Raw genomic sequence first — 24,061 nt, forward strand, 5'->3', positions numbered from 1 at the left:
TTTCAAGAAATATAATATCCTAGAAATATTTCCTGAAATTTTTAAGTAAATCAGACAAATATTTTTTTAGTGAGTGATAACGAGCGAAGTGTTTTCGGGCGTTTTGGAACTGAGTGTAAAATTTCAAATGCGTTTTTCTCAAAACTATTTTTTTAAACAGGTGGCCACTTAGCTCGAAATCCGCTCGGTGGATTTCAATGAAATTTATCTCGCTTTATGAAAACATGAAAAACTAGTAACTAATCGAATTATTTTTTTTAAATTCTATTTTTTATAAAGAATTAACTGTTGATTTCTTCCTGAAAATCTGTAAAAAAATTTCTTGAAGCCGCCATTTTGTTAATTTAAAAAACAGATTATCTACTAATAAAACCATTGATTTAAGATTAATCTCCAAGAATTGGTAATGGTCATCTCAAATAAAATAGTTTAAGTTGGAACTGAATCAACTCAAACATCCATTATGTTTAAAATTATTAATTTTTTTTCAAATGTCTGTCAAGTCAAGTCGAAATCTTATGTAATGATTCTATTTTTAAAATAAATAAATTTTAAGGCAGAAAAAAATGAATAATGTACATGATTCTATAAAAATAACTTAAGTAAAATTCATTAAATTTTGAGTATAGTTATCGTGAAAGCGTATTTATTTTTGAATGTGTTCTCAAAGCCTATTTCACATATTCAATCTGTAATTCCAAAAAATATGCAGATACGATTTTGTGGAAAGAAAATATATTTAATTCCAAATACAAGTGGTTTTAATATACTAAATTTAAATATATGGTTCTATCGTGAATACCCCTTAATTGTTTATTTGTAAATGAGTGCTACACAAGATTAGCGCAAAAGCTTTGAAAAAAAGTATGCATCACATCATAAAATCTAATGACGTATGTATCACACTATCACAAAAGGTTCAAATGCGATTTTAGAATTGCTTTTAGAAATTTTTCGAGCATTTTACTTGCTTTTGAATGTGTGTAGAGTGTTGGACTACCATTTCGGAGCTGTGTGTTCTAAATCTGACTAAAAGAAATTAAACTCGTAAACAAATACTTTAAAATCACCGAGGGCTGTTATGAGATGAAAAGGCTTCTTAATAAGTTTTAGTGCTCACCGGAAGCTTATCGGTAGAATTTCGGCTACAACTGTGCCAGTGTCTGTAGTTCAAATCTTTTACATATAATATTTGCATTGTCTGCTATCTCAGCTTCTTTCTGCTTGATGCTTAGTTTTACTGAATCAAATACAAATGTTCTGGGGCACGCCAAGATTTTTGTGTCTGTAAATGTATGCTGTTGTTATTTTAATGTAGCAAAATTAAATATAGTATATACACACATGCATACATAATAAGATTTTCATTGAACACGAGCCCAAACAACGCGGTTGCCAAGTGCATTCACATTTGCTGTCTTTTGGCAACAAATTGAACAGCCCCCGTGTACCGCACGGTAGGTGGCAGATAATCAGTCAGTTATGGTATTGGCTGAACCATATACTCGTATATAAACAACCACTGCATTTCGTTGACGTTCACGCCGTTGACAAGGCGAAGGGAAAGATTTTCTTAGCGGCACTGTTTGAGGTTCTGTTTGTTTGGGTTTAGGCGGCGAACTTGAACTTGATTTAAAACGTAAACGGCCGCGGGGTAAATGCATGGCTGCCAACAAATTGGCGAGACTAGAAGAATGCGTCCGCGAGTTGTGGTTACAGCCGAGGAAAAATGTAATGAAATGAAAAGCTATTTTGTGGCAGCAAAATGAATGCGGTGTATTTATTATATCAGAATGGGATACGCTGGGCCTTTCAGCCGATGAGTTGTAGGTTGGAAAGTAGTGTTCGGTGGATATGGTTATTTAGGAATAACGGTTATGTTTGATTAAAGAAGCCCGTTAATATTTTTCCGTAAAAACTGTGGATAATGGTGCATTGCCAATGAGGAAGAAGGCAGAAGATTAAAAACAATTCCCGTATAAAAAAACAAATTGTAGGCGTACAGTTAAAATTATCTAAACCAGCCCAGATCTCCTAGCAATATATTAAAGTCTGCTTTTTGGAAGTAAAGAACAGCTTTTTTATAATGGCTCTATAGATGGTAAGATCTTCTCTGGCTGGTAAGATCTTCTCAAGTCAACCATGGAATTTTTCAGATGTTCACTCTATAAAGTTTTCATTACTAAGTAACTGTTGAATAAAAAATATAAGTTTCTTTTGCTTAAATTTGTTTACATAATCTAAAACTAAAGTAATATAGGTCAAACCACATATATTGAAACCTGCAAATAATATTTTTGGTGTCATTTTTTATGTCAAAATCAAGTTTGTTGGCAATATGATAGTCAAAATGACAGACAAGCTCAGTCAAGTAACTCGTAATATAATATGTTAAGCGACTATAATTAAATGAAATGTTTATACCTTGAACAGAGTACTTGTATATTAAGTTTGCCACGAAGTTTGTAACACCCAGAAACCCTATTAAATACAATATATACATAAATGATCAGTCTCTCCGTCTTTCTGTATATATACGAACTAGTCCCTCAGTTTTTAAGCTATCGATCTGACATTTTGCACCTGTCCTTTCCTCACTAAGAAGTAGTTAATTTGTCAAAACAGCCGGTATCGGACCACTGTAGTAAATATCGAGCTGCCATACAAACTGAACAATCGGAATCAATTGCTTGTATGTGAAACTTTTTAATTTGATGTATTGTAATATCTTCACGAAGTTTGGCATGAGTTATTTTCTAAGGCAACAATGTTATCTCCAAAGAAATTGTTCATATCGGATTACTATAGCATATAGCTGTCAACTAAATGATCGGAATCAAGTGTATTGTATTAAAAAGTCTTTCATTTGACAAGGTATCTTCACAAAATTTAGCATGGATTATTATTTTAGGCAACAATGTATTCTCCGAAGAATTTGCTCAGATCAGATTGTTTTAGCATATAGCTGCTATACAAACTGAACGATCGGACACAAGTTCTTGTAAAGAACCTTTGTATTTGTGAAGGGTATTATAGCTTCGGTGCTTTTCTTGTTAACTTCAATTCGAAAAACATTGTAGATTGGCGAATCGAACAAACCACTGATTTACATCGCATATTTTATTATAATTAAATAGAGAGTAATTAGCAAGTGATTATTACAACTTTACCCAGATAGCACAGAATCTATAGTAAATTGAACTGTATTGTAATAATTTCATTTCAATGGCATAAGTTAAAGTACAGGTGCCCAAGGAAAAATTTAGAGGTCGTAACCGTCGACAATCTCCTTATTGCAAAAAGATCCTTTTGATCGGTCTCTTTGTCGAACTTGCTAAAGATGATAGTTTGAGTCAATGATATAGCCATCATCTCTAGAATTTAAGTATTGGAAAATATTTAATTAAGGGTCCGAGATTATTCTTTCCTTAGCCTTATAGTATACGTCACTTCCCTTAAGGCGATACACGGAATAAATGTATACTAAATTCATTCGAGAAAAAAATATTTAAATACCGACACAAATTTTATGATTATTCTACATATATTTTGCATAAGATTATGTTAAACTAAACGTTAAATAAAATAATGCATGTACTAACATCTTTTTCGTGGGCCAACCCATTGTTTAACCGCCAAAAGTTTCTTGTGTTGTACATATATTTTTATGTCGCTTCTTTTTGTTTGACTTATTTATTTTTGTTAATTTTTTATTTCGCATGTCTATTCGACATACAAAATCGTATTGCGAAAATGCAATGAAAAAGAATAGGAAGTGCACGGCAATCCGTTTCCCTTTTAGTGTTCGCGGGTACTTTGTACGACAACCATTTGGTTAAACTTTAGCCCATTTTAGTGGCTCGTGATCGGTACTGGTTTGCCCTTTGTTCGATTATACATATGTACATATTACGAAACCTTTGCAATTTCGAAGAGGATTCGATAACAATTAAAATGCGTTTACTGGAGTGTATATAATATTTAAAAAAATATTAATAAAGTCCAAATTATTAAAAAAAAATCAAAACCAGCGCAATAAAAGTTAAAAGTTGAAACCAGCTACAGAAAATTAAAAATGAGTTTCCTACATCCGGATGTAAATATGGTCACAAGGCCAAATGCATCGGACATTTCCGATTACAACGGCAATGCGAATGCTGCTGTGACGTCACGAAATTATGATGACAGCGACGCTAGCGCTAGGGAGACTACTGATCTGTTGGATAATATGCCGAAGCGTAAATCGGATAAAATCGAAATTAAAATTGTGCTAGTCAAATTGCAGGTGACTTGCTAATTATTATATAGCTTATATACATCTGTATGAATTCTTTAATAAATATAAATTAAATTTTTATTGTAAGCACTTAATGCCCTTGTCTATAAATGTTTGCTATTTATAGATGTTTAAGATACCTGCACATATAAGTTGTTGAATTCTAAACATTTTAGTGGGAAGATATTTATCATACAAACATATGCGTTCTCCTATTTATTTATTTGATGTGGCACCATGCTGTCTATGACAAAAAAGTGGAATACTGTTTCACTATAATAATTACATCGGTGGTTCCATCAACTCTATGCCTTCAATTAGTTCCAATATTGAAATGTATTTTAGTTATATATTGATTTATGAATTGTCGTTAGTGTTTTGGAACTATTTTGTATAGCTTTTTCATGTTTTTGTTCAATAAAATAAAATTTCTTAAAGAAATGTAGTGGGGCAAATACGTTGTTGGTAATTGAGCTATTAAAAACATTTTAACAATTAAAAACCTAATTGTTTTAAAATTGCGTTACATTGTGACAATTAAGTAAAGAAAAATGGAAGTAACAAAAAGTCATCTTTTTATACCCTTAACAGAATACATTAAGTTTGCCACGAAGTTTGTTACACCCAGAAAGCAACGTCACAGACCCTATAAATGTGTATATAAATGATCAGCGTGACGAGCTGGGTCGGTTTAACTATGTCTATCTGTCTGTATATACGTGAACTAGTCCCTGAGTTTTTAAAATAGCGATTTGAACACGTCCTTTTTTTCTCAAAAAGGTGCTCATTTGTCAGAACGGCGATATCGGATCATTATAGCATATATCTGTCATACAAACTGAACGATCAAACACAAATTCTGTATAGAAAACTTTTATATTATTTCACGAAATGTTAAAAATATTATTATTCAAGGTAAGGCTTCAATTTCATATAGCTCTAATGCAAACTGATCGATCAAAAGCACGTTCTTGTAAGGAAAACTGGTATCAATGAAGGTAATTATAATTTCGATTCCGCCAAAGTTTTTACATGTTGATTTAATAAAATGAACCCAATATTTTTTTATGTATAGAAAAAAAATATATTTGAAAAAATTTAGACAGCGGAGAAAATCATCATTTTTATTTTTCCATAAGGTAGATAAATTTATATAAAAATGTCATAGTACCACACACAAAAACACTACTATCAAGGGGGAAAAAGAGAAAAGGCGTTGAAAGAATGGGCTTTGGCTTTATTTAAACACAGTTTCGAAACAATAAATGTTTTAATCGGATCAAAGAATATCGCAGGATCATACAGTATCTTGAAACATCTGCTCTCTACTGGAGGGCTCTGCTACTATGTTAGATAACAAATCCCACATACGAGTATATGGGTATTAAAATGTTTAGTCTGATATACAATACATTTACATTCTTCCGTGTATAAATATACATTTCTCTATTTTTATATGATAATCTTAGTTTACATTTATATATAAATATTTTTGTATATAATTGTATGCATAGGTTCCTCTGTATATATGTTATTATTACAAAACCTTTGAAAGAGAAATTTGCATATTTAAATATTTAGCAGATACACATATGTATGTAAATAAATATATTATATTTCTAGTTCCCTGAACTTGCCCTTTATTTGCTAATTTATCTTTGCAAAAAATTATCACTTAAACTTATATATACGGATGCACTAAAGTATATCTACATTCTTGGCAAGCGAAAATTACAATAACAAAAAATATACATATAGAAGTACATATGGGGGTAGTTGTGAAAATTAGTGTTTTTCTAAACGCTGATTTTATGATACAATTTTTAAATATATTAGTTTTGAACAAATTTTTTACTCATTCTTAAAATGTGATGCATTAGAGGTTTACAAAAGAGACTTTACAACTACCTGAAAAATATTTATTCTGACCAAATCTTTTTTAAACGAAGGTATTCTTCAGATAAAAATAAGAATAAGTTAATATAATATTTCTTTATATGTAAGGGTTTCGCGTATATTGTAACTATTTTTAAGGTTATGCCAAATCACAGTCGTTATACTATTGCAATCGGATCGACGCAACCTGTATTTGAATTATGGTAATGACTTACATCATAGCAGAATTCTCCCAAACAAGTTTTATGAAATATTTTACATTGATAAAAAATAAAAACAATAGCATCAGTTGCAGGGCACAAGGCTGAAAACATTAACACAAAAGTATTTATATATACTTATGTACATAGTATATTCTAAGTTTTTTATTATTTCGCAAGCGACACTCCATTTTCTTCCATTATTTACTTTCGGATTGTATGGAAATATAATTTGATCTATGTCCGGTTAAGTAGCTCTGATCCCTTTTCAAAGTTTTTATAACATTTAAGAAGCATTTTGGTCCCGTTCCTACGTATACATCTTTAAAGAGCAGCATCTGGGGCTATCTTCTCCACCCAATACTTGTTATAAGTGTAGGAGCTGATTATAAATATGTACATATGTACATACATATGTATGCATAATATAAGTATATAAATATATTACATATGTATATATATATGCTAATCTTACTAACGTATAATGAATCCTATTACTACTCCTTATTAAACATATTCAATCAGAAGTCAACTCTTAGCCTACAAGCAGCGCATATGCACTACACACTTTCTCATATAAAACAAATTGTTACTCATACGCCATGGCTCCACCAAACATCTTTTTCTTGAATATCTCCACCATGCAATAGAATAAGCATGTAATTGTATGGGTACAAATGTTTACATGTGCAATTTGTTACTTATTATTATAAGCCGCTTAGGAGAGTTTAAGTCAAATTGACTAATGGATATTTACGCCGCTCATTGATTGAATGGGAATAAGTAAAAAATGGCACACACCAATTAAATGAGTATGGAATGTGTACAAGATCGGAGGGATTTCCAAGAGTTGATTTCTCATATAAGAAATTTATTCGAACGGGTTTTTGTCTTTGTTGTAGGAAAAAGTCTATAACTTTTAATTTTTTTAAGCGATGATAATGCAATCTTGAGACTTTTTCCGCTCGCAACTTGGAATTCAGAGAATTATCATGTCACTTTTTTAAATCAAATCAAATTATTTTGTTTACAATTCGTTTACAAATACATACGCACATACTTGATGTCAATAGCGCACAAGTACCAGCAACAACAACGTTGGCAACACATAAATGTGCATATGTATATTTATTTGTATTTTTATACAGAACACACATTGTTATTTTGTTGTTTCCACGCCTGCTCTTAGCTTACTGGTGGTGCCAGTAACGGAAGCTATGCCTACTTTTGTGCATGATTAACTCATATATTACAGGGTTAAGGGAAGTGTGCGGCAATCAATTCAAGACAACTCATCAGTCAAACTATTTACAAATTAGTAACAAACGAAGTGTATAACAACCTTGAAACTTGCCTCGAGCGATGCAAATGATATTCGCGCATGCATATTTACATTTACAAATATAAATACATACAATATATGAATGATTATATTTACAATTACATATAAGTACCATATATTTGCGAATATGTTAACATTTTGCACAGGTAGTATAAATATTTACTTAATTTTTTGGGCTATAGGCTCAGTAAGCTTTTGTTCAAAAAATTACCAATTCAGCGGTGATTGTTCCATCAAGGCCTAAAGCTCTTTGCATCAGAGCTACTTAACATATGACGCATTCGATACGCTACTCCTCTGCTAGCTCTGTTTAAACTAAGCTTTCTTAATAAATATTAATGTGACAGCAAAAACAAAGTTAATTGAATTGATTACAAAAGTGTACCATATAAAGTTACATCATTAGAGCTAGCTTGAGGAAGAACATAATAGGTTCGATTCGCCACTTTACAAATAAACTTATGCTAGTTTCAAGAATATTTTATATAAAATTATTCTAGTAATGACAAAGTCTTCATTCAGAATTCAGAAAAGCGTTAGCACTTTAAAAGCAAAAGGACGAAAATTCTTTTTTAATTAACCAAATAATACAAAAAAATTAAAATAAACAATAGTATATTTTCTTGGAGAAAACTTTGAAAGAATGATTCAGAATATTTGCATTCCGATATCAGTATTCTTTATGCACCAATTTTGGTACCGAATCGCACCATGTACAATAGATATGCAAATTCTTACCTAATTTTATTAAAATATATCATTTAGTCCACTGACTGGTACATACTGTATAAAGTAAACTGAAAGAACGAAGATTACAACCATGTTCAGAATAGAGCTGGTACATTCCATTTATAGTGAATGGCTACGCTTTGTTTCGATACGCTTGAGTTATATATTTGAAAAAATTGTATGATTATTGTGTTCTCGTCATCCGATTTAGCCAATTTCAAACTAAGCTGGGAGTACTTTTTAAATATAACAGAATTGGATAAGATTAGTCGTGTATTTTATGAGGTATGAAGTTGCACTTAAAATTAATGACGATGTCCTGTTTAAGTCAGTAATGTTTGAACGGGTCCGGTTTTGTGTATATACAAATTTGATATCTTATGTTTGATATTATTGATGTCCCATAAATAGAAGATTTAGAGTTTTCAAAAGACTTTGAACCATAAATCGTTTTTGACCCATTGGTAATTAATAATAATTTCAAGCAAGGAAATTGATTATATACTATAAATAAAAGAATAATAAAAGCTTTAAGAAGCCAATTGAATGATTTGAATTTCAATACTTAAGTAAATGTGTACAATAAAGGAAATATCATAATTTGATGGTCAAATGGAAAAATTTTAAGACAGTTAACTATTTAGAATGCCAAGAATTGGTTTAAACTCTTTAAGTAAACTTAGTTTCAATCTAATGATTAATTTTAAAATAAAACCAAACAGTTTTAACAATGATTTCTGTGGGAGTTATTTTTAGAATAGTTGCCACATATATAATATGTAATTTTTAATTAAATATTATTCTAAATAAAACTAATATTTAAATTACTGGTATTTGTGAAATATTAGGTTCTTCAATAAAATTTTGATCTAGTTACGAGTAAACTTCAATATTCATGTCCAAAATATTATGTTGTGAAAAATTTATAATAATTAGCTCTCTCCATACTTAAATTCAATTTACAATATTAAGCTACAATACTCATATCAAATATTTTTTATACTGGATCGCTTTAAAGTTTTGAGCTAGATACTCTATATCTTCTGACTTGCTTTCGACATTCAAGGAATCTAACAAAATAATAATAATAGTTTCACGTGCATAAAACGTGCCAAATGAACGAAACAGTTGATATAATAAAATAAACCACAAACAAAAAAACAGTTAAAAAGCTCAATGGCCTACGGAAGAACTTTCCATAAAACACTAACAACTAAGGATGAAAACGAGGGCAAATTATACTTGCAGTAATGACGAAAGAAATGAGATGACGAAACAAAAATGGGGTAAAAAAACCGCATAATAAATGTATGCAACAGTTTTCGGAGCAAGAAGAGCATAGAAATGTGAAACACGAAACAAATGCCATGCATGGCCTTAACATTCAAAGCAAACACAACCGTATGCGTCAACGAAGAGAAGACTTTTGGGAGTATTGCGTTAGTTAACCGGCCTCTTTGTGAACGGCGGCAACAGCTGATGACTGCCGATACTGCTTTAGTGTTACGAAATGAACAAAAAGCTTTTTGAAAAAGCTTTTAATGTTTTATATTGTGTAAAAAGCGCGGGCAAATAGAGTTGGAGAAAGTGGATTGTATTCCCGATTTCGAGTGATAAGCACGTGACTTTCAAATAGAAACTTTCACAAAATAACTGTAAGTGTTCATATATGTATATACATGTATGAATTCGCAAGTGCTTGGGCCTGTACCGTGCTCAGCTGTTTCGCGCTGCTATTGCGTGGGGTCACTTACATCCCTCACCCTCACCCACACCTCCAAATACCGTCCACATTGGCAGACATAGGAAACGATGCAATATTTGGTAGCTTGTTTGTGGCGAGTCGAAAGCTTCCAGGTCACACTATTCCCTTAATTGCTTGTGCCAAATGCTGGGACAGTAAGGTTTTGACTAAGAACGAAAGCACAGACAAGTCGCGGCGAACAAGTTGAGCGGGAAACACGCATTGAACGCATGCCGAATAATGCTTCGAAGTTATTGCATTGCTTTTAGCCAATTTGTGCGCTACTTGACTGCGATGCTAAAGTGTTGATTGTGACTGAATTACATTTATGAATTGAATGAAGTGTGTTTAATTGAAACAAAATAATAATCGGAAAAATTTCCATCTTTGACCGTGTTTTGCACGCATTTCAGTCTTTTATAAATAAGATTATTTGGTGCGGTTGTTACTGGACGAAATTCGGCATAAGTTTACTTTTGTTATGTAAAAATGGTTCTGTCTTAATTGAAAATTTTTGCACGCCGCCGTTTTGCGCATGTAGTTCCCACACATCCAACGAAATTTAAAAAGAAAGTTCCGTGTGGGGTTGGGTTGTAGCTGAGACATAATTAATTACCTACCAATTAAATGTTGCAAAGAAATTTAAATATAAAAATAACAAGAAATAAAACTATGCTTGAAAATGAATACATATGAATAACCCTGCATTTAAAATTGTCACAAAGGAATATCTTATAAGGTGAAAAGTGAAATTTAATCCTTTATACATACATATATAAAATACAACTGAACATTTAAAAGAATATCTGAGTTTAGTTAGCTATCTTAGTCCTAGCCCCAAAACTGGGATCATATTTAGAGAATTTCAGATAAGTGTATTGTGATGCATTAATTAATACATTTTCCCGTTTAAAAAATCTGATGATGAGTGATGAATAAATATATATATGTTTGTACAATACACAAAATTCATTAATATATTTATATATGTACGTCTTTTAAACTTGAAATTTGACACACGTTCCTCGATATTCAATTATAGGCTGTGAGCAGCTCAAATGACCAATAAATACTTAGTTATAACACCAAATTTGCAAAAACAATAACAAAATATTTTAATGTTTAAAGAATTAAATACAAATCAAAATCAGCTTTCTACAATTCTTTAAAATAGTACGAGGATCAGCTTTATCAATCAACATCAGTGTAAGCAAGTTAAAGAATTAGAAAGAGTACCAAAGATTGCAACAACAATTTTTGGTTAATAAAGCAACATACCTTACAATAACAATAATATATCGTGTATTATAAAACTGATTTAAAAGTCAGCCTGAACCACATCTAACAACGCTCAACACATCACGACATGCCACACATCATGCTGGCGGACAATAACAGTCACAAAGATAATTTTGCTACACCTGCGCTCTCCATGTCAATTATAAGCAAGTCCGCTATGATTGCTATTATTCGTGAGGATGAAGATGATACGAAAGAGGAAGATGGTGATGGAGACGATGAAGATGAAGATGAGTATGGAGAGGACTATTATGCAACGGTACTTAATTGAATGAACATTTATACTCTATATGCTCATTAAAATATTTTTAAAGATCCATTAGCTTAATTTTTTGAGTAAAATTTTGGAAAATCAAATATATTACTTCATTAAAATCATATTTATTCTATATTTGCCATTATCCATAAATTGAATTAATACAATGTTTTTGTAATCAATTTTATTTGTTGCATTTTTGGTAAATCCTTGATGGTTATCCCTGATAAACTTGATTCGAATTAGGTTAACAATACAGCTGTTGCAGCATATTTATAGATGATTATGTCATGAAAAAAAACATATTCTTTCTATGAGCATGCAGTAAGATAATTGAGAATAAATCAAGAATCATTTCAAGGCCAATAAAAGTGCTAACCAATACTGAATAAACAAATTCTCAAGAAAGAGTAATATGGTATTTATAATGGTACATAAAACGTCCCTAAATATGTATTATAGTTTTCGGGAATACTGTCGAGATAATTATCCTTACGCAAATATAAATCTGGATTCCTCTTGGGACGGAGAAGCAAACGATCGATAACCCGGTTTGAAGTCAACATTATTTATACGCATAACGTGTTTCTGTAAAGTTTAAATCCGATAAAGAGACCAAAGCCGAAGTAGACTCGTATTCAGAATAAATTGAGAAAATGAAACTGAAATTAGTGATTGTATCTGGCGTTAAAGATAAGTCATTATAGCTCATTTTTATTTCCGGTTCATTTTATATTACGACCGTTATATAAACATTTGTATGTATATATATATATTTTTTTTCAATTTAAACCTAGTTTTATTCCGTTTTTTTTATTGCAAAATGTACATTAATTACCAATTTATAAATTCCGGAGTGGACCGTACAAAACTGTGATTTTTACAAATGTTCGAACTTTGTTCTCGCGTTTGCTACCTGCGCAGTGAGCATTATCTTCGGCATGTGGCATCAAATATGCTGCGCAACGATAGAGTACGAACAATCGCACGCTCGAAACAAGGTTCTTGAAATTTATTGCGAACGGAGTTTTTAACGGTTCATTCTCAAATTTATACAGACGTGACTGAATAGCCTTATACACATTTTTCCATAAAAAAAACTGAATAAAAATAGTTTCAAATTGAAAATAAATTATTTGTTTATAAAAATCTACATTTTGCTTATGAAAAAAAGTCGAATAAAATCGACGTATATCCCATAAATACTATATACTCGTATACACATCTCTCCATATAATCTCTTATGATAATATGCATTTGAACGCATTTCCCACTTCATTAACTTTACAATAAAAAGTTTCTCCAACACTTCTAAATTTTACATATTTAAATAACCGTTGTTCATTCAGCACTTTTAAAAAAATTGCCAATAACACAAAAAATGAAATGTGGACGCCAAAACTTTTCGCAATGAAATGTCCATGCAAAGTGAAAGGTTAGAATAATAAATGACCTTCACGAAATTGGATAGCCGAAAAACAAAAACATGCACACACATACATCTCGATAATCGTATCAAAAGTGGTTGACTGAAGTTGGCAAAAGCGACTGAGTGGAGTAATGAACTGGTACGTTTGTATATGTTTGTTTTAAGTAATTTTTTGCCGGCGCTGATTGGGTTGCGTGCGACATTTCATGGTATTTTAAAGAGCTTCACCATTTTTAAGACACGTCCAAGGAATTGCACCATAAAATTTGATATACACTGTCCTAATTTATGAACTAGAGATAATATGACTTCATTTCTCGCTTATTTCGGCTGGTCTTTATCTGCCACTTTGACATATGCGAGAATATATTAGGTAACAAACACAGCCTAATAACTAATACCACCGAAGTTATTGCGATCGTTCAGTTTGTATGGCAGCCCTTCCGACAAATGGCCAGCTTCTTGGTGAGAAAATTACGGGTTCAGAACTTCACGTCCATATCTCAAAAACTGAGAGACCAGTTCGTATATGATCATTTATACATATACTTTATAGGATCTCTGACGTTTCATTTTGCAAAAAATCCTCCTCTGTTTACTTAAATGGACTTGTAAATCTCTAAACAACTACGCTCGTCTTGAGAAATAGCTGTCAATATGCTTAGTGTGCAAAAATATTTGTTTTTGCTAAGGCGTTAAAACGCACTCTTAATGAGACTTTACGTTAAGGTGCCGGGCAACAGTTAGCTTGGCAGCCAACCGAAAGTGCAGACTATTTAAACACCAAAGTTATTAACCTCATGATTGCAAATGTGCCAAACAATCAAACATTTTAAATTGAACATCAAGGGGGAATAACCTTAAAGATTTATTGCCGCACAAACTAATGACTCAGCAAACACTTCGTATATACAAGACATAGTATTTATAGTAAAATTAAAGCCTCGGCATTAGTTAATTGACGAATTGGATATGGAAAGATAAGAAAATAGAAGCAGGAGCAGGTTGAACTGCAGCTTCGACCAGTATTGAAAAGTTTGTCTCGAGAGGTAATATTAAACATACAAGCCTTTTTCTCCTATTGAATAATTTTCATGTGTTCAAATTATATATTCAAATAATGTACCTCTCAGATTATAAAAATAATACCTTGTCTTGACATTGGACATAATATCATTATTTCTAACGATCTCGTACGCCTATAAAGGTCTGATAAACCGTTGGTCCATTCTTTGTGAATACAGTAACCAGGACTTAAATTGTAGACCAATTAAGCCCGTCGACAATATTGGGAGTTTAGAGTATTCTTTTAAGAGAACTATTGGCCTAATGAAACTAAAAATTACTTACTTGTAAATAAACGAAAACTTAGTATTGAAACTTTCTTAAATAGACAATGAATTATTCGAATAAATCAGGTGCATTTATATCTTTCCCGGTATCTGCTAAGATACTCGATTAAGACGAGATATATATCGAAAATGAGTCTTGTTGAACCTAAATATATATTTCATGAATATTAATCAAGTAAAAATGTTTACAGACGTCGAATTGCATTGAATATTCTGCTCAGGGCTTTGCTATTCTAGACAACCGAATTCGTCCCCCGAAAGATGCATAATATTAATACAGTTGTATTCTACATAATCTCCTATACTCATACCAACGTTTTTTTAAAACCCCCAATGCTCTTCAAGTACTGTAACCCCTAAATAGGGTATATTAAATTTGCCACGAGAATGTAACACCCAGAAGAAAACTTTAGAGACCCTATAAAAAATATATGGATATAATCAGCGTGATGAGCTGAGTCGATTTAGCCATATCCGTCTGTGTGTGAATTTTGTACATATCTTTTTCTCTCCAAGAATATATGATACATTTAGCTGCCATGGATAATTGCGGAATGCACGGCGACCTGTGGTCTGTGTGCTCTCTCATGTTATCAAAACACTTCGTTTAATCCCGTTAAATCAAGGATTCTTAATGAAGCTCCTTGGTTAATTGCGATTGCGGGGAAATCGAATAGTATATGCTCTGGTGTCTCTGATCTTTGGTCTCGGAAACGACACAGATCCGTGGAGCAATACCCTAATCCGTACAGATGACACCTTAGCCTGCCGTGACCTGTATAAAATCCCACAAGCTGCCTTAATTTGTTTCTGAGAAGAACAAATAACGTTTTTTTATGTTTTTGGTTAACATTGAGTGATTTATGAGTTACAGAAATTGGAATAAACCTGAGTAAGATGTTAAGCGTTCTAGACATTAAAATTTAAAACTATCTAATCTATAATTGCAATCCTTACCTCCAGAAGCACGTGAAACAACTTTTCGAACCTTCTATATGTTTATATTAACTGCAATATACTGGCAAAAATGTAAGATGGAGTTCACACAGTACAGTTATCAGGTAATAGTAGGACATCTGAGTTAAGTTTCTATTTTATTAAATTTCTAAAATGTAAAAAGTGTAACTGTTACAAAGACTTTAACAAAAAAAAAGCAACAACTAAATAGATTTTGGGTTGTTATGGTTTTTTCCTGCTGCTACACATGCAAAGCGCTTTGCTACCAAATCAGATTTATACAAATTTAAAACCATTTTATACATAGTAATATAATATATAACAGAATAATATAATATATCCATATTTAACATCATATTGTACATACATACCTATATATAATATATACTGTGGTATATGCTTTCGGTTGTGTATGTCACAACGACAGGTAGATTTTATTTTTTCTATCATTTTGGGAGTTTTCCTGCCAAACTTTCCATTGTTGTGAACACGTCTTCCATTTCTATAACCATATTAATATGTAACACGCAAAAATGCTGATCACGTATGAAATGAAAGCGTTACAGCATCGACAGCGTTGACCTCGGACCAACGAACCACATATAAATATACATATTATATAACTAAAGAAAAGGAGAATAAAAAAACTAAAAGAAAGGAAGAAATGTGTACGACATTTACCTTAACAAAATCTTTTATGTATTGAATACGTTTCACCGTTTTAATTAGGCGTGCGCCATATTATTGAGTGGCGCTGCTGTTAACAATTGCCCACATATACATTAATCGGTATATAATGAAAATATTTGCCTCACTAACCTTGAACCCATTTATGATGTTAATTTCTTACACTAAAATTCTGGGAAAATAAATTCGCTTATAAAAAGGTTTTCAGCACAAAATTGGTAATATGAATATATATTAAGTAGCATATATGTAGATATATATATATACATACAGTTGTCATATTTATTCCAGCCCTTCGTTTACTCTATTCACATATATACTTACTTCGAGATGTTTGTAATATTCGCCCGCTGTGAATTGTTCGGTTATCAATGGAGTGTTAAAGTCTTAACGAAAACTGCTAACATAAAATTCCATGGTGTAAACGAACTCAGCGTGATTCATCATGCTCTTTCATACAATTTAGTCAGTCAAATCGGAGTTTTATGCGGATGGATGTAAGCCATTTGGTTTTATATCAATGTATACAAGTATATTTATATGTATATATGGTATATAAAAAAATATATAATACATATATAAGCAAACATAGGTGTATACACATGTAGTTTGAGTGCAAATCTTGTAAAAACGGTAAACAGCTACGTCCCATTATTTGTTTCGGAGAGCATTTGTTGTAACGTTTCGCAATTACGTGTATATCATTCTTGATCTGGCAATAGAATGCTATATTTTACCCAAATACTACTGAAAGATGAAAGCTTCAAACTTTTTTGACGTACAACGCTTTCACTACTGAATTATACTCTCCAAACTGCATTTGAGCAGAAGCGTATCATAGATATATTGGGATAAAATATACTCTATATACAGAGGGGTTTAGTTGAAATTTCTACAGTTAGAAAAAAAAGTTATGTGAGTAGATTCTGAGGCATTCAAGGTGTCTAAACTAGTTTGTCCTCTTATAAAGACGATATACTCAAAAGGTCAAGGTCGGATATTTTCAGGACTCTTATTATGGTAGGGACCGAATTGCGTTAATTTAAACGAGGTGCAATGTTCATTTGCAGCTTGTTGCAAGAATCTATTTTTATGCTAAAAGCGCAATATAAAATATAATATAGTACTTTAAAGTCAAAGCATATTATTTTATCCTTTGCATTACTAATTTGTTTTTTATATATAAATATATGGCGTCACAACGACGACGACGCTTAATCCAATAAATATTTATTTTTTCCCCTTTCTCTATTTTCAGGTAAGCTATTACGAGAGACATTGGGAAAACAATTTTCTTGTGCTGCAAATCAAAAGCATTTCAACCGAAAATAGCGTAACTCACAATCAAGTAGCTGTGGCATTCTAAAGCAAATTTTAGACAAAAACTATTTACTATTTATCTCTTTTTTATATAGTTTGTAGTTTTAGTTATAGTCTCGCTTAGACTGTTTTTAGAGACAACAGCAAATAATTTTTAATTAATTGATTTATACCATCAATGTGGACCATAAAATAACGAATTCATTATTAATGCAAAACATATGTATAAAATATATTGCTTTCAGAAAAGAAGATAAATACTTATTATGTAATTACGATAACATTTTAAGTAAGGAGGACACATTTAATTTCACCAAGTCCGTAATAGGTAATTTCACATAAATGCTGACATTGTATCGTAAACATAAATTTGAATAGTTTTCTACTTTCTTTGTTTAACACACGAAAGCAATAAACGAATTTTATCACCTTAGAGCCAGACAGATTTATATATTACTGCGTATTCTTACCTTTATTTGCAATCTTATTTATTAGTTACTCATACTAAGTCATGAAGTAGCAATATTTGAAAATATTCTGGTATGAATGTTCAATGTTATCTTCTATATCATCCAGTATATATATCAGTTTTAGAGAAACCAAAGCACAGTGTGGCAGATAATTCAATTTGTCTTGGAATACTTGTATAATTAAAACATTTTCTAATAAAGGCTCCGTTGTTTTGAAATGAATGCACTTAAACAAAAATAGTATGCTCAATTTCCATTGGTGCTTAAAACTAAAAAAAAAAAACTGAATTAAAGCCTCAAACATTTAAAGAGGGAGGTACCAGTAATTACACAAACTTTGGTTGATTTTCATCAATTTTTTTTTAATAAGGAGTTATTATATATTTTTGAAAATTAGCATATAATTTATTTATACGTTAAATTGTTCCATTATTTTCCAATTATTGAAAATGACAGTTGTACACTAATTTTTTCCGTGCAGGTCGCAATGAGACATCTCAATCTGCTGTCATGGTAGCTTCGGTTCTATTGTTATGAAAAGGAAAAACCATATTGTTTTATTTATTAAACGCCGACTGTTTTTGCTTCGAAAAAATTATTTTTTTAATCAAAATTAAAAAAAAAAAACAAGTTGGTTCATAATAATACAAGTATAAAGAAGATATGTGCAAAATTTCAGGAAAATCAGATTCGAAAAATATGGTAAAGTTAAAATATTATATAAAAATAATATAGAGGTGCCACGGTTAATACGCTATTGTATGAGAAATACTTGAAGTCACTTTTTTGTTACAAGTTTTGCAGCAAACTTAATATGATGTTATGTAACAAAAACCAATATTATATGCTTGGTCTCAATTTGACTGTGTCTGGATTTACAAGGCGACAATCGCTAAAATAACTCAAACTTGATATTAGTTAAGAGTTTGGGAAATTTCATGGATATTTTTTATTCGCTTTCACCATGGTAGCAAAGTGTGCGATTATTGGATATCCCTCAATACTACTGCCATTGTTGTTGCTAACCTTCATGGTGGCGAAAGATTGTGTATAGATGAAACTCAATTTTTCAAAGGAAATGTCCAGGAAATGTATATGCATATGTTATTAGCATATAACGAAGACAACCCAAAATACTGGGGCTGAGTTCTGAAATTTCAACAATATTAATAACATCTAAAGCTTAAGTAAACCACACACGAATTCTGTTATGTTAATTTAAATGCCTTTTATAGTGAAATAGTCGTATGGTAGTATAGCCCAACATTGATAAAAATTTGTTATATTATATATTTGGAGACCATTTTAAATTGAATACAGAAGTTATTAAGTGTATATGTATGTATATGTATAATATTTCTACAGATATCTTAAATATATATACAGAGACGCTATACAAAATTAACAGAAAATCAAGTAAGTAAGTTTTAGTCCGATTTTCGGTAAAAAGATGCCGTCCTTCAAAGCCACTATTCGTGCATAGTTTTATCCCGATATATTCATTGGTGCTCGATTTGCATACTGAAAAGTAAAATAATCAGATGGAGTCCATTTTTGCACTGAAACATAGGAATATCAAGATAATATTACATACCAAATTTTGCAATGAGAGAATTTGGTTGTTGTACCTTAAGTGGTTTAGGAGATATACAGCTTGCAAAGACAGACAGACATATATATATAACACTAAATCTATCTCGATTAACTTTTAGTGATGCAAGCAACCGTTAGGTGAACAAAACTATTATACTCTGCTTTATTAAGCTTACAATTGATATTCTATTTAACCCTAGATAACTTGCAGAGCCATTCACTATACTGAAGTGAGCAATGTAATCAGTTGGGCTCTCCGAAAGTAATTGTTTAATGCTAAAATGTATGAAAAATCATAATCATGCAAAATCCCTAAAAAAATTACTTATGTTTAAGTTTTGATTTTATCTTTAAAATTTGTAAATACATATATATGTAGTTATTAATCACTTATTAAACGATCAATGTGAATATTCAAAATAATACAGAATCGTAAACCTGTCGCCCCTAAAAATTGGAAAAATTATTAACTAAATAAATAACTATCGCTGTGAATTCGCGCATACAAATTACCTTGCTATGTATTAGTTGGTATTAGTTTTGATGACACATTCCACTATTGATCTTTACTTATAGCCGACTATGATTTTCAATATTTCTTGGCACTGCAGTTGAAAAATTTGCTCAAAGAGACTAATAGTTACAAAACTGTCGAATTGCGTTCAATCAATTTTATTTTGAAATTAGCGAAATCACCGAGGCCTAGATTGTATTATATTGAACAAACCAAACAGTCTATAGCTATTTACGGCAACGAAAATTTGAACTTTATGCTCAATATTGTTAAATGCCCAATTTAAAGCAACGAATTTTTAGTAATCCTCAAATTTCATAATTTATTCGACCACAATAGTGTTCATTTTGTTAACCTAAGCCTCCTTTTGAGCATATACCACCACACAAATATCTCTTATATACGAAGAGTTTGCTGCGTCATTAATTTTGTGCGGCAAAAAGTTATTCCCCTTTGATGGTAAATTTCCAATTTTTGTTTGTTCAGCTTATTTACAATTAAGCTGTTAAGTTGTCTGCACTTTTGGTTGACTGCCAAGCTAATTGTTGACCTCCCGCGTGTCTGAAACATCATCAAGAGTGGGTTCTAACGCCTTGGCAAAAACAAATACGTGTGTACATTAAGCATTTTGACAGTTACTTAGTACTCAGAACTTAGGTCATGTAGTATATATAAGAAGTCTGGAAGGCAATAGATAATTATTAAATGATTAAAATTTTGGAACTTCTGTTCTCCAATTCGCTAACAAAGATTTGTTTCTGTATTAACAAACTTAAGGAGTGCTCGTTAATAACAAAAGTATTCTGTATAATTTGCTTGCGTACTGAATTTGTATATCATCTGCGCTTATCCGAGAATAGCACACATGAACGTAGGAATGTAAGCCCGTAGAGCAGGATATCCTACTCTTGGTACCTTCTGTTCCTCTGTGATTTGCCGAGCTTGCAATCACATGCAGACGTGCGCAATCTCATTATAGTTTTTCACATGTATCACAACTGTACAAACAACTGTATCATCACCATCACTTAAGTGGAATGTAAGCAAATAAACTACATGCATCGCAGTTGTGGGTCTGTGATGAAAGGAAAAAGGCTCCTACGAGATAAGTGAAAAGTCGACCATGTCGAACACTGAGTTGTAAAAGGTTTTTATTATGTTATGCGTTCAACCTGACCGGTCAACGCTGTGTTGGCACAAATAAAATTTTATTTACTGTACTGTTTATAATAACTTCAACAAAACGGGGAAACATTATTTCAAATATATATATAATATATCACAAGGTTCTTAATTTAATATTTATATTGTAATAATTTGTAAACAGATGCCAACGTTTCCTAAAATATCTGTAAAATAACTTTAATTTTTCTTAAGGCTGCTCAACAAGCTAGCTCATATTGAGCGTATGAGTTACTTTCATGCACTTCGTATAACATAAAATAAAAAGTTGCGCATACGCCATGTGGTGCAAACAGCGTAAATAAAGAGTATGCATGTAGTTTTGTATGACTTTGAAGTTCTCCTATTAAAAGCAATTACGAATGTCATTATTTCCAACAAATACAGTAAAATTCACACCATTTTTTTCCGGATATTATAATGGCGGTCACTAAGGTTCTGATAATTTTTGCACCAAGTAATTCCCACAAATAGGAATGTGCTTAACTAAATGAGCTGCACGCGTTTAGGAGCAATAATAAACAACGTTCACTGTCGATAAAAAATAGTAAAAACTTTGCATATATTTGAGTGGAGAGGGTGTTATATAATATAAATACATATATATTTTTTGCCAATACAAAACCTCCGTAATAGACCTCTGCAGTAGACCTCAGTGTCCTGAAAAGTTGTTTCGGATGGACGGACGAACAGACAGTCACTTGGATTTCAACTCGTCTCGCCATCCAGATAATTTATATATATATAAACTTGTATCTTTATATATATTAAGTCGATTAGTTTTAGGTGATACAAACAACCATTAGGTGAACACAACTATTATTCTCTGTAACAACATGTTGCAAGAGTATAAAGGCGACTATGCGTGTTTGAAATATTATTTCCGCAGTTTTGTTAGTTTTTTCTTTTGTTTTTATAAAGAGCTAATACAAATTGAATTTGCACATAGAAAAGCACAAATTTACTGGAATACTGACATTCATGACGCAGTTTTCCTATTAGCCATTTTTAAAGGCCAGCGGCAAGAGAGCGTTATGGGGAAGCGCTTCAGTGAATTGAAAAATGACAAACGCAATTATTTGTCAAACATATAGAGGTACATCAAGCATGTATAATGGTGCGGGCTTGAAACTCTGCTAGACGGATTTATGCGCCAGACGACTGAAATCAGCATTTACTGCGGGCTTTCAAATGCCAATGAAAATTCATTCTTCAAATTTAAACTTTTTATGCAGCGACAGCGTAATATGTCACACAATATGAGACACACGAATTTCCGTTGAGTTATTTTCAAGAGGAATACTGATTTTGGTCAACTAATTTAAACTAAATTTATAATCTATATTAGATATTTTTATACCCTACACAGGGTATATTAAGTTTGCCACGAAGTTTGTAACACCCAGAAAGAAACGTCTGAGATCCTATAAAATATATACATAAATGATCAGCATGATGAGCTGAGTTGATTTAGCCATGTCGTTTGTGTGTATATATACGAACTAGTCCCTAAGTTTTTAAGCTATCGATGTGACATTTTGCGCCTGTCCTTTCCTTACTAAGATGCTGCTCATTTGTCGGAACGGCCGATATCGGACCACTATAGTGTCATACAAAGTGAAAAATCGGAGTCAAGCACTTTTTTATTTGACGTAATATCAGCACAAGATTTTGCATGAGTTATTTCTTATGGCATCAATGTAAACTTCGAAGAGATTGTTTAGATCGGATCACTATATCATATAGCTGCCATATTAACTGAACGATCGGAGTAACCTTTTTCATTTGATAAGGTATCTTCACAAAATTAGGTACCAGTTATTGTTTAAGACAACATTGTATTTTCCGAAGAAATTGTTCAGATCAGATCACTACAAGTATATCATACAGCTGCCATACAAATTGAACAATCACAATCAAGTTCTTGTAAGGAAACTTTGTATTTGTGAAGGGTGCAACCGAAGTTTACGTTTTTTCTTGTTTTAATATATATTTAAACAAATTTCAACTGTTTTTTATCTGCGGTCAACAGTGACACTGACTCAAATGGCTCAAATATTATTGCTATGATTTTGGATTAAAAATTATATTTAAATCCCAAGATCGTGACTAAAAATTAGATTTTTTTTATTTAATATATTATATATATTTAATATATTTTTTTTTGATTTGAATGAACGCGAAAAAATGTTAATTCTAAAAAAATCTTTTTTTAATTCTTAATTATATGCTTAAGATTAAAATTTTTATTTTTCAATCCGGTAGTTAGGACTAAAAATAAATTTTTGGCGTAAACATCTTTTTATATTTTGTAATCCGGTATGTGATATTAAAATCTATTTTTTATTTTTATTTGGGATTACAAAGTAAAAAAAAATTGTAATTCAAATGTTATCGGTCAAAGAAATGCTTAATTTCTTCAAATATTATCGTATACAATTGATGATGATATGATTGTATCGCATTAATGATAACGAAAAAAAGGAAAATATCCTCTACCAAAAGCATGAAGCATCCAGTGAGCTATGGCAGTAATAACTTTCAATTTACATCCTCCAAGTTTTTCTTTCATCCTAGAATTGAGATCTATATTGAGCAACTTTACTCATATACTAAAGGTACCAACTCAATTTTCAACATCTACTAACAACGAAACGCTCATTTGTCTCGTTCTATTGCAAGTGCCTCTGAATATTAAATCTCCTCTACTTCATCTTCAGATAATTCACGCAGTCAATGTAAAGGTTACGAAATGTCAATAACAACAAAAAAAAAGAGAAGAATGTTTGTGTCGCTCATGTGTATGAAATAGGTT

General features: G+C 31.5%; 1 protein-coding gene across 2 annotated transcripts in view; it reads left to right on the forward strand.

Moving 5' to 3' along the window:
- The first annotated feature begins 3,776 nt into the window (after positions 1–3,776).
- Positions 3,777–24,061, forward strand: part of LOC106617093 (organic cation transporter-like protein) — a 43,968-nt gene continuing 23,683 nt past the window's right edge. The window contains exon 1 of one of the 2 annotated variants that reach the window (XM_036373482.2): positions 3,777–4,285. In XM_036373482.2, coding sequence (XP_036229375.1) covers positions 4,076–4,285 — 210 coding nt within the window. In that variant the 5' untranslated portion in view covers positions 3,777–4,075. Of the gene's footprint in view, positions 4,286–11,229; positions 11,746–24,061 lie in introns of those variants that run through there. The other variant, XM_014234088.3, reaches the window with a different exon arrangement.

Source organism: Bactrocera oleae, chromosome 2 (assembly GCF_042242935.1).
Source record: "Bactrocera oleae isolate idBacOlea1 chromosome 2, idBacOlea1, whole genome shotgun sequence".
In the NCBI taxonomy this organism is placed as follows: domain Eukaryota; kingdom Metazoa; phylum Arthropoda; class Insecta; order Diptera; family Tephritidae; genus Bactrocera; species Bactrocera oleae.